The following is a 15653-nucleotide window of genomic DNA, read 5'->3' as shown; positions in this document are numbered from 1 at the left end:
GTTATTTGCTCAGGGAATATTAGCACATTAATGGATGGCTGTTATTCCCTCTCCTCCCCCCCCCCCCCCCCACTTTTTTTTTTTCATGCACAGGATAGAGCTGTTAAATAAAACATTCTTCTCTTTTTCATTAAACATATAATACAAGTAATACTACTAACAACAATTGCATTTCATATTGCACCTATTCCATTAATATGAAATGCTCAAGGCACATTCAGAGGTGACAGTATAAAGTATATAAAGTATATGTGTGTGTATATATATATATATATATATATATATATATATATATATATATATATGTAGTCTGCGTGTTGGTACCAGTTATAGAAAAGATGAAGAAGTAGAGTGGTAATGCATTTTGACAGTCCAACAGTGCTATTTATTCAGACCAAATTTTCAACGAATAATTCGTCTTCGAGAATAGAGGCGCCTTGTTTACTTTCAGAATTGTCACTGTTGACCCTGAGGAAGACGAATGTATTCTTCGAAAGTTTGGTCTGAATAAATAGCACTGTTGGACTGTCAAAATGCATTACCACTCTACTTCTTCATCTTTTATATATATATATATATATATATATATATATATTGCCAACAAATCTTGCATGGGAGACGTAGCTGCGATATTTGAGTTGCAACTCCATGAAATAAGCTTCCGGGTATTGTATATATACAAGTATGTAGATATTACAGAGAGAGAGAGAGAGAATAAGAGGGAAGAAGAGAGATAGATGAATATCTACATCAAATTGTTGCCAGGGAAGAGTCAAGTGTGTTAGGGTTATGATAATCTAAATTTAAAAAAAAAAAAAAAGAGTGTGTCTGTAGTTTGAATATTACTTGTGATATCAGCGCCTACATTCACACACACACACACACACACACACACACACACACACACGCACACACACACACACACACACAGAAAGTCATTCAAGCCATTGACAATTTTGAGAGAATCTTCAGCTTTTCCCCACTTTCATTTAATGTGTCTATTTGGGTGGTATTTTTCTTCTTTTTTTTTTCATTGCCGAATATGGTTAATAACTCCATGTCTTTTTTACATCATTTTTACGCAATACATGATTCAATCGATTTGAAATAGGCACCTAATACTCTTTCCTCACACAGCACAAAAGAGTAAATCATTTTTACAGGTACTGTAATGTATTTTCTCTTGTACCTTGGAGGGGCTGGATTTATATCTATTGATAATAATGTCTATTCTTTTGGTTTTACAGGCCAGCCTATGTGGGAGTATAAGTGCTAATGCCCACAATCACAAAATCTATTATTTCTAGAAATCATCACATGCAATATTAATATCAATAATTTCTAACATGTGTGACCAATCACATGCACTCGGTTCCTTCTTCACTCATTCTGGCACCACTATGAGCACTGATGCATAAAAAGAGAGGGATTTTTCACACTTGCCATAACAATGAGACAGTATAGTAAACACAGAGAACTGGGGATGACATGCCAGTTACTCACTCCCAGACATTTGAGAAACTTGGCAACTCTGTATCACTACTAAAGTACTAATATGATTAACAAAATACATGCATTGCAGGGAAATGTGAAGTCACGTCTAGACACGGGAGTAGCATGGGCAGATCTAGCTTTTCGCAAAGGGGGGGGGGGGGTTGGGTCAGACAAGCAAAGACAATATTAAAAAAGAAGGTCTTTTGCTGCCAGTTCTCTTCTCTCCCCCCCCCCCCATAAAAAGCAATTTTAAGCTCCCCCCCCCCCTAAAGCTTTTCCTGTTTTTGCTGAGAAGCAAATAAAAGTCCTAAGATTTTTTGCTGATGCTTCTATAGCTCCACTGACAAGCAAAAAAAGAAAAAAAAAGAAAAAAGGAAAAGCTCAAAAAGGGTGGGGGGGGGGGGTAACCCCTAATCCTAACACCCCCCCCCACCCCCCCCATCCGCTACTGCAATGGGTAGGTGCATTCCAGAGAGGTGTGACACTGAGTGTGCATATTCCAATGTCTTGAAATACACTTTGATCACAACCGGTCCCTCTGATCGCGAGCGAGTAGTGACAGCGGTCACAGTGTGTATGATCGATAGTAAGTGCAGTGCAATCGGTTATCGACAATCCTTCCCAACAGTCTTTCTTTCTTCCGCTGAAGCCAAGATGAAGTAAGCTTTCGACTCGAACTCGTATGAAAATCCATTCTGATCAGATGATCAACGTAAATATTAGAAATTATGACATTAAAAAAGGAAAGATTCGATTTATAGTAATACATTAATGTTACTTCTGCTCTGTTTCAGGACGGAGCTGTGCAATTTCAGTGGATACAAAATCCAACCCGGCCATGGCCGGCGATACGCTAGGATTGATGGAAAGGTACGTATCGTATGATATGTGAGGGAGCCATACAAACACACTCGTAGAGATGTGGTTGATTTAGCGTGTGAAAGAGACTATGAATGCGAATGGCATGCCCATCCAACATGGCATGAACATGTTTCAAGTGCAGGGGTCCCGAGGTGTTCGCAGTATCCAACTATCTGATTAATGACCCAGTATTACTAGTTTTCGAACACCCAAACTTTTCTGCAACATTTTTGTCCAACTGAAATAGATGTCTAGGAAGTGTCACACACAGCCCGGCCGCAGCCCGGCCCTATGGCTTCCATGCATGGCCCCTCTCGCTGTACACGAGTGTCGCGACCCTTGCACGGCCTCTGCTGGTTGACGGTCCGGCTATGTGGAGTATGACACTGCAGACGCGCGTGTGTTTGAGAAACATGCACTGTCATTGACAGTGTATCAAGGTTAGAACTTCTATGCTACTCAAACAAACGTGCGTGTCTTTTACCATCCAGCCACAACTCGCACTACTGTACTGAGTCACAGAAGCAATGAGAAGTGTGGTTGGTCATGGTCCGAGTCGCGGGATACAACCACACTTGTGTGCATAGAGAAACCCCCATTTTTCGGCCGGCCTCCAAAATCTGGACACTTCTCACTTATTGCAACTGACACAAGCCAGCAAATTCCACTGTAACAATAACACATGCATATCACATTGTTTCACATACTGGCACACGTACACATCACATGTTCACTGCAGGAAAGTGCCTGAGCTGAGCCTGAGCTGAGTCACCTCCAAAGATCCATCTAAAATCCCAAATTTCGCCATCAAAAACGTGGCGCCACTTTTCCAAAGCACGCGTGAATTGGGTCCTGTGTTAAGAATTAGGGTCACCGAAAAAGCGCCAAAAATTGAAAAATTACGCCATTCTTTTGCGATATTTTTCGTTTATCGCAAGCTCAGCTCAGAGTGTGATGGTATCCTCAAAAATGCAAAAGAAAAACGAGATATCTGTACATGCCGATGCAGTGAATTAAATGTACAGGGGCTGAATGCAAGTGCCGAGTCACCAAAATTCGGACATGAACAGACGCCGCAATTGTCCCCATGCCCAATGGCAATGCAACTTTGTGCCAACAAGGTATGGTGTGCGCTTGTTTTTCAGCGGCCTTGTATGCGTATTGACATTGAATGTGTCCGAATTTTGGAGACGCTGTCTGAATTTGGGGAATTATCAAGGTGATAATATTTGGGGATTTTGTGAAATTTTATCAATATTTGGAAGAAGTAGTTTGATATATTTAACATACACTGTACATTGTTATAGATTTAATTTTGTATGTATTTGACTTAATTTGAGTTGAACAAATATTGCAGAAAAGCACAAGTGTCCGAAAATTGGTGGTTTTACACTATGTACCGTACGCAGAATCCATACACAGTCACAGTAAAGCAAATTGTGCAAGGGTTGCCCTCCCATGCCAAAATTCTACTACACGCAAAAGGCATAGGTTTTACATGTAGTGGGTGTCGAATTTTGGAGGGCGTTACAGTTGAATTAAAGGCCGCTTGCTTTTATACACACACAGAAACTGGATATCGTGTATGGGGGGGGGGGGGGGGGGAACGTGCTGTGGGTAGCCACATCAACATGATCAACACACAATGTTACTAGACTAGACCATCTACCACCAGCACCGCAAAGTGATGGATGAAATATTATTAACTTCATTAAAGAGAGTAAAACCACCAGTTTTCGGACACCTAAGCTTTTCTGCGATATTTGTTCAACTCAAATAATACATACAAATTATATCTAGAATTTGTCTACAACAATGTAGGCCTAGAATTCTATGTTAAATAGAACTCTATATATCAAACTAGTTTTTCTCAATGTGGATGTCATTAAATATATCATAAGATTTCACAAAATCACAAAATATTATCACCTTGATAATCCCCCAGAGTCCATCCGGCCTCTCCAGAATCTAGACGTGCGCTATGCGTGTTCGATGTCAATGCGCGTACAAGACCCCTGAAAAGTGCGCTGCGCCATACCTTGTTGGCGCAAGGTTGCAGCAGGGATATTGCAGTGCCCGTTGATGTCCAAATTCTGGCGAGTCGGCACTTGCATTCAACCCCTGTACATTTAATCACTGCATCGGCTCGTACAGAGATTTTATTTTTCTTTTGTGTTTTTGAGGATACCATCACACTCTGAGCTCTTGATAAGCAAAAAATCTCTCAACAGAATGGCGTATTTCCCAATTTTTAGCGCTTTTTCGGCAACCCTGACTCTTAACATGGTAGATAAAGTCTACTTAATTCGCAAGCTTTGGAAAAGTTGATGCTTTTCCAAAGCACGTGCTTTGGAAAAGGTGCACCAATTCTGCATTTTTTTATGGCCAAATTTGGGATTTTAGATGGACTTTTTTTAGGTGACTAAGGCACTTTCCTGTTGTGAACAACAGTGCCAGTATGTGAAATGATGTGATATGCGTGTGTTGTGGCAATAGAATTTGCTGGCTTGTGATAAGTGTCCAGATTCTGGAGGCTGGCTGAAAATTTGGGGTTTTACTTGAGTTCTACCTTCTAGACAACTTAATTTTCCTACATTTTTTAAAAAACTCTGTCCTCATTGCCATTGTCTTTATTCTATAAGATGAATTTAAAATCGATAGCAAATTTACAATGGTTTTGGGGACCTACGATTCGTACAATGTAGGATGCATCGCAACTCCACGATGGAGTCTTGGCCTTGGGACAAATCAAGACTTCGGCTCTGCATGCATGCGAGCTAGCTAGGTATAGATCTACCAGGTACTTGTAGCCACCAGCGCCCCGAGCCTCGCGCTCTGAGCACAACATCAAGTTCACACCCCAACACGTGCACATTCTCTTACTAAGTGCCGCATACATGTAGGTACAAGAGGCAACCGGCACAAGCAGCTGTGTGCTGGCAAGGCTGTGCTTTGAGAAAACTTACAATTATAACAGATGAACCCAAGACAAGAAGAAAAGACAAAGAGAATGAATTGCTAACATTTTAAGAAAATTTAAAGCTGTTTAGAAGTTGATACACTTGTCAATGCAAAGTCCTACCCTGCTACCACCGGACATGGGTGCGTCATTTCCAGGATTGATCAGTCCAATTTGTGACCCAGGTGTGCCTCATAATTCTACGATTGTCAGTCAAAAAAAATGGCACAGGGTCCACACATGCTGAATGTCTAAAAACCTCTGGCCCACATAAAAAATTTTTGTAATAAATTGAGGAATATATGTGGGAATTGAGGTTTGATAATTCAAAATATGATTTGTAAACCATGTACCACCCATCTAATAATGCTTTTGTATTTTCTGACTCAAAACACCTTTTCATTTAACTGTCTTTATCAAGTACATCAGAAGCTTTTGCAGTGCAGAAGAATATATGTTTATAGGTTTTGCGCTTTATAAATTGATATATTATTATATTATTATTCTGAAACGTGTTGCTCTGAGCATTTTGAATTGACATTCTTTTCATTTTCCAACCTAATCTTCAATCACCAGGTCTTCAACTTCATAAATGGCAAGAGCAAGGCCTCCTTCATGATGAAGCGCAACCCGCGCCGCATCAACTGGACTGTGCTGTACCGCCGCAAGAACAAGAAGGGTTCCCAGGAGGAGGTGACCAAGAAGAGGACAAGGCGCACCACCAAGCACCAGCGTTCCATCGCTGGTGCCTCACTGGCTGAAATTCTCGCCAAGAGGAACCAGAAGCCAGAGGCAAGGAAGGCCCAGAGAGAGCAGGCCATCAAGTGAGTCAGCATTTTAACCCGTTTTGGTTTTTTTCTTTCTTTCTTTGAATCCAATACGACATACAGTTAAACTCGCATAAGTCGATCTTCTCGGGACTGAGCAAAACACATCGACTTAGGCGAGTTTCGACTTGTACGTAAGTCGAAAAAAATCGACTTAAAGTTACACCACACGTACATCACGTACACGTACACCACATTTATAATGTACATGTATGTTGTCTACTCTGGAGCCGAGAGCTGGAGCGGTGTGCCCGATATTTGCCCTTCAGCAAGACACTTTATCCACATTGATGCAGGCCAGGGCTCCACACTATAACTTTTATTTTGGTGGCCCCAAAATGATTGATTTTTATTTTTTGGTGGCAAAAAAAAAAAAAAAAAAGCAAAACTAAATCGGTCCTACGTTCGGTCCTACGTTCGGTCCGAAAGTTACCATTATTTATTTCTGATTGTAAAAGCAATCATCCACCATTTACAAGTATTTTAACACCTTCCGGAGCCGAATGTTGCCGTTAATCATTTTCAAATGTAAAAACAAGCAACCGACATTCATTCTAGGATCTTACGGAGCTGAATATCATCCTTATTCATTTCCGAACGTGAAAGCAAACATCCGCTTTTTATTTCATCATCTAAATGAGCCGATTGATAGCGTTAATCATTTCCAAATGTAAAAGAAACAATCTGTTACTTATTTTAGCATCGTACAGAGGAGAATATTACCGTTATTCGATCTCCAAATTCAAAAGCAAACACCCGACATTTATTTTATGATCGTAAGGAGCCGAATGTTACTGCTGTCCACTTCCGAAAGTGAAATGAATCATCTGACATTTATTTTGGCATCTTCAGGAGTCGAATGTTACATGCTATTTACTTTCGAACGTAAAAGCGAACTTTCGGCAATTATTTCATCATCGTACTGAGTTGAATACTATAGTTATTCATTTCCGAACGCCAAAGCAAACATTCAACATTTATTTTAGCATCTTCCGGAGCTGAATGTTATTGCTATTTACTTTCGAACATAAAAGCAAACATAAGACATTCATTTTATCATCGGACGGAGTTGAATACTATTGTTATTCATTTCCGAACGTTAAAGCAAATATCAAACATTAACTTTACCATCAAACGCAGCTAAATGTTACTGTTATTCATTTCGAAATTTAAAAGCAAACATCCGACAGTTATTTAGCATCGTATGGAGAAATATATTACTGCTATTCACTTCCGAACGTAAAAACAATCATCTGACATTTATTTTAGCATCTTCTGGAGCCGAATGTTATTGCTATTTACTTTCGAAAGTAAAAGCAAACACCCGACATTTATCTCATCGTCGTACGAAGTTGATTATTATGTTATTCATTTCCGAACGTCAAAGGGATAATTCGACATTTACTTTAGCATCTTCCGGAGCTGAATGTAATTGTTATTTACTTTCGAACGTAAAAGTAAACATCCGGCATTTATTTTATCATCGTATGGAGTTGAATATCATTATTTTTCATATCCGAACGTCAAAGCAAACATTCGACATTTATTTCAGCATCTTCCGGATACTTTTTTTATCCTTATTCATTTCCGAACGCAAAATCAAATCTCTGACATTCCAAAAGTATAAGCAAACATCCGACATTTATTTTAGTATTATACGGAATCGAATATTACCATTATTCATTTCCAAAATTAAAAGAGCAAACATTCGGCTTTTTTGGTGGCCCGGCGTGCGTTTTTGGTGACCCCGGTCGCAAATTAACCATTCGCGAAATCGTGATTCGATTCGCGAAAAGACTCCGCTAAATATAAGGCATAGATCGCTACACTCGGCAGGGGCTACGTCGTCCTTTCACCAGGTCTCGTTACAAAACCAAAATCTCGCGTGAGTTCTTGCGTTACCTATCGTTAATGTTAACGAATCATCGTTAATTTGCGCTAGGGATCATTACTCGTCGTTGCTACAAACGTTAATTTTCCCGATCGTTAGTTTGCGTTACTAACGATTCAGGTGAAACCGCTTGCGTTAATGAAACGTTAATGTTTATTTACGCAGTTTCTTTTGGTATATACTGTATGTAAACAAAAACTGGCGTCTCGTGATTTTGACAGTCATTTATTACACAATAAAATCTTATTCGACTTAGGCACAGTGAATTCAATGGTTTTTCCGTGAAAGTGTTTTTGGAATTTCATCGACTTAAGCGAGTATTCGACTTAAAAAATTCGACTTATGAGTGAATTAATACACGTAAGTCAATGGGGAAAAATCGGGACTTTTTAAAATTATCGACTTGCGCGATTATTCGACATATGCGATGTCGACTTAGGCGAGTTTAACTGTAATAGATTACAGTGCACTCTTGTTATAACAAACACAGTTATAACAAAATTTCTGTTACAACAAAGTAAATATTCAGGTCCCCAATTTGTTATCTACATTATATCTTTATACAAAATGTGTACTTTATTTGCTTGGTTATAATGAAGTGTTGATATTGTGGTATAACAAAAGGAAAACTGACAGTCGGGAGATCTTCCTTATATCGCAAGTCGCCTGTATTAAAAAAGCATAGTAAAATGCAAACTCTTCAAAATGCATGCAAAAGAAGGGAGACCTGATAAACTTCTTGTAGAATTTGTTCCCTAGTAACTACTTACACTGAATAAATGGTAGTGAGGCAAGTAAAATGTGGCCAAGGATGAATTTTCTCCTTAACATTGTACATTCTTGACCAGAAATTATTACGTGTATTTTTTTTTTTTCAAATTAGATACCCTGAACATATTTTATCTCAAATAGTTTTCAGTGGTGTATCAGTCCATACACAGATAATAGAGCGATCTGGAAAAGTTACAGCCAAATAATGCTATGTTTACACCATGTTCCAGCAGCCATGGCAATCACATTCGGGCCACTGCGGACAAAACGATGGATGTGACATTGAGGGACAGGATGGGCAAATGTGACAGGTCATGATTGCCGTGGAAGCCATGTCAGATTTTTAAACTGTCAAAGAATTTGCCACTGCAGTCTGGCAATGACAAATCTACATATAGTAGGCTGTAGTAGAACAGCATGAACACAACAAAATGTGCCAGCATGTAATACAATACAAGTTTAGGCTGTAACAAAACTTGGAGGCGATCTGTAGTCGTACGCGACAGGAAGTACAGTGTAGTCTAGCCTGACCAGATGCTGTGAGAACGGTATCTGATAGCAGCATGATCACATTGGAGCGAAGACTGGATTAAAATACGTAGGGGCAGGAGAAAAAAAGGAGAATATCCAACCTACCTACAGCGCACTACGTTTCGGGCAGACGGGGCTACCATGACCCGCAGAACATGGTGTAAGCATAGCATAATTGAAGTTGGACTGTCCTTCCCTTGTTATAGTATAAAGGTACTTGTAAGGTTTTTGTTGTTGTTGTTAAGTTGCTTGTGTGCACAAGAGAGTCGATGTACGTTCTTTGACAATTTATCATGTGTTATAGATTGTAACGAGTGTCTTTTTGTCCTTACCACTCTGTAGGGCTGCAAAAGAAAAGACGAAAGCCAAGAAGGCAGCAAAGAAGGCCGCAGCTCCAGCAAAGGTATGTAGTTGATACTTTGCTGTTTATTTGACATATAGAACTCTATCTCTATATAAAGGGACTGTACTTTCAGTAGGCCACTTCTCATAAAAGAAAGAGAGGCATGTAACGGGCCCTGCAGTTTAAAATGCAATAAAGATATGAAGTGGCTTGCCTTACAAACTGTGTTTTCCATATAATACCATTATCATCTTGTATTTTTAGGTGGGGTCATTGTCAAAAGTCCAAGTTTTATTCCTCATAGTGATTCTAGGAGCCTTTTCGTTTAATGCACAGAAGCTTAAACTACTAAAAAGTGGTTTTGCAATGTAAAGAAAATGAAGAGTGAATTCAACATGGATATCCTATTTTCCAGCATAAGAGGACTTGATTCACCTTCTTCAGAAAGCAGGGAAATGATATTACCCGTCACAAGTTGAAGGAATGTGTATTACCAAAACAAAACAAAAGCACACAAAAAAGAGATATTTTAAGAAATTAGATTGATACCTGTACCAGATTGTAATTTGTTAATGTTTTTTTTTTTCTTCTTTTGTGTGTTTTTCCTCCACCATAGCCGACCCGTGGCAAGCAGCAGAAGGCCCAGCAGAAGGTGAAATCCTCAGCCCCACGTGTTGGTGGAAAGCGATAATTTGTGATAGGCCAGAGAGGATGGGAGACGTTAATAATCATGTACAGATTGTTTGAGTGAATACACATTGACTCTTACAATGCATCTCACTGTAGTCTCCTCAAGGCTTTCATTTGTGGTCCATGTACACTTGAGTTATGTGAGTGAGTGAAAGTGAGAGAGATAGAGATTGCCTGTGCAAATTATGCAGGTGACTTTGTACATGGTACAAAAAAAACTTTGCCAAGTCAGTGCCCCAAAGGATTTTAGATTTTTATTCATCCATCTCGGTGGATATATACATATACATTGTGTGTGTGTGTGTGTGTGTGTGTGTGTGTGCATCTGTGTTTTTCTAGCAGTGTTGTATGCCGAGTGTTAGAATGCACTGAAAAAGCTACACAAAAAATCTAGAATTCTATATGTGCGTACAGTGGACTCCCATTATAATGGAATTCCTCAGGACTGGCAGTTTTCTTCCGTTATATCAAAGTTTAGTTATAACCGAACAAATAAACAATAAAATACATAGAGTGGATAATGTTATGGCCTGCATTTTTACTTCATTGTATTAAAGGGACTGTACAGTTCTGGTTGAGGTAAGGATTTAGCTTTTAACGTTTTGCAAGATATTCAGAAACCACTCTATGAGATGTCAAAGAGCATGCAATTCTAAGGGGTACCAAAAATTTACCTGATATTTGATGAAAATCGGTTTTGAAATGGCCGAGATATCCAAAAACAAGGTGAAACAAAACAAAGAGATCCTTATAAAAGGCTTGTTCTGTTGTGTTTTATTAACTTTTTTTTTGGATATCTCGACCATTTGAAAACCAATTTTCATCAGATAAACGTTCAATCCCTCTTAACCCGTTGAGGACGGACTGATTTTGCTACAACATGCATTTCCCATAGAAACCTGCCCGAGTATACTCGGGGACTCGTCCTCAACGGGTTAAAAACACATGCTCTTTCATATTTCATAAGAGGTTTCTCATTTCACTTAGGAATGTTAGAAACCCAAATCCCCACCTCAACCAGTGCTGTACAGTCCCTTTAAACCGGAATTTCATTATAACCATGTTCGTTATAACAGGAGTGCACTGTACTATAAACCTTAGTGTCATCAAAATACATTGTATATAGTAGGTCATGGTGATGTTTGACAGCAAGCATACACACACATACTCGCACACATGAACATTCACACACACGTGCAAAATAATAGATGAATGTATATCGTATGACACATTTTAATATTGTCGGCTGAGAATGAGAAGAGTGTTGAGTTGTCTCGAACAGAAAAAGTATCTGCGCAGTCACTGCTGGATGAGAAGACTACTACAGTGTATGATGTCACGTGCGTACAACGATATAAAGTAAATAAAAAGAATTTCACAAAACTTTACTTTTTGAATAAAGTGCACATTTCTTCGACTTGTCACTGATGTATGTTATGGGTAATATTATTCCCCCTACCTTCTGAAAGAGAGAAGTCAAATGCTCGTTTGTAATGCGAGAAAAGTGAAAATATGTTGAATTTTCTTTACCTTTCTTTAAATCGTTGTGCACATGTGACATCACAAGCTTTGGTAGTCTTCTCATCCAGCCGTGACTGAGCAGAAACTTTAAAAATTCATAACTTTTGAACGGATTGTCCGATGTTCCTCAAACTCTCACTGATGTGTTCTATAAATACACAGTTATAACTGCATACTCAAAATCCACATGTCTATGAAGGTGAACTTGTCCTTTAACGCCCTTCTCATTCTCACCCGACGAATTGGTGTAAATGCGTACTATATACATAGTAAGGAAATGTGAGGGAGTGCTGTTTCTGGGTCAATCCTGTGCAGGAACTTAAAAATCCTTTTATGCATACATGCATACATGTCTGCATGTGAGTACAAATAAAATTGGGTTAAGGAAAATGAAGCCGAAATAAAGTTGGTTGAGTTAAATTCAGCAATACAATGTACATGTGACATGAAGTAGAATACAGCTGCAAGGCTTGAGGAAAATCAGACAATCCATTCAAAAGTTAAGAATCTTTACAGTTTCAGTGCTTGCATTGCTGGGTGAAAAAAAGAAATACAACCATTCATGATGTCATGCGTGTACAAGAATAAAGAAAATACCACCAAAATTCAACATATTTTCATATTTCTGGCAAAATGTGAGAGCCCTTGAATTGACTGGTACTGCTTTCTGAGAACATGGAGAATCCTATTTAGCGTAATTTTGTCAGTAACAAGTCGAGGGAATAATACAATGTATGTACTTTTCATTAAAACAAACACAAAATCACATTTTGTGGAAATCTCTATACAAATCTAATTTCTTTATATCGCTGTACATCCATGACATGAACTGTAGTAGTCTTCTCATCAAGCGATCGCCGCATCAAAACCAAAACTTGATAACTTGATAAAAAAACTTGATAACAGACGACTGCATAATATACCGGGAAATACGCAATGATCAGGATGCAAAAGCTCTTCAAAAAGACATTGATTTATTATGCTTGTGGGAGACACAATGGCAGATGTCCTTCAATCCGTCAAAATGCTTTGCTATGCATGTTAGCCACAAAGTCAAACCTATTATCACGCCATATACAATGAAAGGAAAACAGCTACAACAAGTAAGCCACCACCCATATTTAGGTGTTGAGATAAGTAAAGATCTCACTTGGTCACACCACATTAACAAGATTACTACAAAGGCAAACCAAATGCTGGGTATCATAAGAAGAAATCTCCATTCGTGTAATAAATCAGTTAAAGAAACAGCCTACAAAACGCTGGTTCGCCCAAGGCTTGAGTATTGTGCTTCCATTTGGGACCCTCACCAAGCTACAAGAAAGAGGTGCATTGAGGCCATTCAACGCCGGGCTGCTCGTTTTGTCGTAAACAATTATGACAAACGATCCAGTGTCACATCCATCTTATCCAAACTCCAATGGGAAACCTTGGAAAACCGCCGTACCAAGTTCCGATTGATTGCCATCTTTAAAGAAGTACACAATATTACCCCATCAAATGTTCATCTACGTCAGAGACCCGGCTCAACACGGCGACAAACAGGTCCCAACATTTTAGAGATGCCTTCATTCAACAAGACATGTTACCAGCACTCATTTTATCCAAGGACAACCAGGGAATGGAACTTCCTACCACCAGAAATAAGAGGCGTTACCAATTTAAAGGATTTCAAAATTATGCTTGACGCAATCAATGTAGAAGAGCTGGTCAAAAAAGCTCATTTCAGAATTTAAAAATTTTAAAGAAATAAATCCGTTCACACCGGCTGCGCGGGATAACAGCCTTCAGGCAGTGATTGCGCAGAACCCAACCAGAACCAGAACCAGAACTTCTGAATGGATTGTCCGATTCTCCTCAAACTTTGCTGATGCGTTCTACTAAATAATCAGTTGCTGCATTCACTCAATCCACATATATATTTGGGTTTCATTCTCCTCTTATACAACTGTATTCATCAGGCCTAGTACCCACTGACATTGAATTGGATTTTATAAAATTTTACCATTCATTTACGTACATTTACACACACATGCCTCATTGCATGTGCATACATGATGTACGCACACACCACCAGACACAACCAGCAAGTGTCGCTACATGCTCAGGTGGTGACATCATGTCAGTGTTGCCTTTACTTAAACGTGAAAGAAGTTCACTGTGCACCAATGACAAGATTACATTGAATAAGCAGACCATTAATACCACACAAAGCACAGAGAAAGTTTCGACGAGGCAATATTCCAAAGCTTTATTCTGACATCAATTGCACAAATGTGTGACAAAAAAAAAAAAAGAAGTGATTCGTAACAATCGGCAATACATACATTATAGTTTAATCATGTTCAGGCGGTGTTGTATTAAAGGTGCACATCATGACTTACCACCACCTACATTGTACTTGAAGTACATGACGGTGCAGAAAATACTTTCCGTAAATTGTGTAGTAATTTATGAAATGACATTGCTATTGAAGTCATCCGCTTTTTTTTTGGGGGGGGGGGGGTGGGGTGGTCAATATAGTAATGTATGTGACGTATATAAAAAATCCTAATCGATAACATAACGCCGGTATGGTAATAAAAGTCATAACACAGACAGTTGTGATCAACAATTTGTGGTCGACTACGCCCCCCCCCCAAAAAAAAAAAAAAAAAGAAGGAAGAAATAGGTGTTACATCATCCTTCATTCAAATAAAGGTGCAGATATTTATTTGAATTCACTAAAACATATGAATACATTTAGTGAAACAGTTGTGTGCGGTTGATTGAAACAGATACATGTATAACATATATAATTTCATGAAACTGTTGGAACTAAAATTGAACATCATTGTTATTTATGGCGCGATATCATATTGTTATATCGTGTTATACGAGTCTGTCACTCATTTGTTTGTGTTTGACTTAAATTCTAGATGAAGGTAACGTGAACATGGAATGGAGTTTTTCGCTGTAATAAAGCTGACGGATAAAATCATCACTAAGGCTTATACCAATTTCCTCTCGGGTGTATGGGAGACGAATAAGCACTGCTGCGTATTAGCTTTCGAAATGTCAGGCTCGTCCCAACTTGACAATGATGAATTGTATATGATTTCAGGAGCAGGTGATTCAAGATGATCATTAACAGTACACTTTGGTAATTGACTTACGATTGTTAAAAACAATAACAATAACAACCAAAGCGCCTGCAGCTATAAATGACACTCCTTTGTTTTGTTTTGTTTTGTTTTGTTTTGTTTTGTTTTGTTTTGTTTTTGATGCTTCTGGGGTTTAAGCTGATACATCGAAGGCAGGTGATACGAGAGCGTATTAAAAAAAAAAAAAACAGCTTATCAGCATATACCATCATATTGTAAGATTATATTCTTATACACTGTATGTGGATGATTCATTCAGTCAAACTACATAAATAGGTAACCATACGCCTATTGCATTGTATAGAACTTCTTAGTCCTGTAGTAGACTGTTATGAACCCAATGATATTTGAAATAATGAATACCGGTACTTATATAATTGTGTCAGTACAGGGAGGACAAAAAAAGGAATTCTCCGTTGGTGGCGCCTTTCGCTTCTAGTGCATCAAACTTAACAGAGTGAATAGAGATAATTGTCGTACTTGTAGCACGATTGTATACATATAAGCTAGACTTCCGATGTACATCGTGTGATTACGTGCATTGTGTGTGTGACCTATACCATTCCCAAATACTTTCGAGTACATGTGAAGCCACAACATCGGTTTTGCTCCTGTTTTACAC

At 38.7% G+C, this 15653-nt stretch overlaps 1 protein-coding gene across 2 annotated transcripts in view; it reads left to right on the top strand.

The window, feature by feature from the left end:
• LOC140242709 (large ribosomal subunit protein eL24-like) overlaps window positions 1-10452 on the top strand; it is a 278728-nt gene extending 268276 nt beyond the window's left edge. Inside the window, exons 1-5 of one of the 2 annotated variants that reach the window (XM_072322469.1) lie at window positions 2077-2153; window positions 2289-2364; window positions 5891-6138; window positions 9677-9737; window positions 10294-10452. In XM_072322469.1, coding sequence (XP_072178570.1) covers window positions 2149-2153; window positions 2289-2364; window positions 5891-6138; window positions 9677-9737; window positions 10294-10368 — 465 coding nt within the window. In that variant the 5' untranslated portion in view covers window positions 2077-2148 and the 3' untranslated portion in view covers window positions 10369-10452. Of the gene's footprint in view, window positions 1-2076; window positions 2154-2288; window positions 2365-5890; window positions 6139-9676; window positions 9738-10293 lie in introns of those variants that run through there. The other variant, XM_072322470.1, reaches the window with a different exon arrangement.
• Window positions 10453-15653: the final 5201 nt, after the last annotated feature.

Source organism: Diadema setosum, chromosome 19 (assembly GCF_964275005.1).
Source record: "Diadema setosum chromosome 19, eeDiaSeto1, whole genome shotgun sequence".
Taxonomy (NCBI): Eukaryota; Metazoa; Echinodermata; class Echinoidea; order Diadematoida; family Diadematidae; genus Diadema; species Diadema setosum.
Note: the sequence above shows the minus strand (reverse complement) of the source record. Positions and strands in the feature narration are given on the sequence as shown.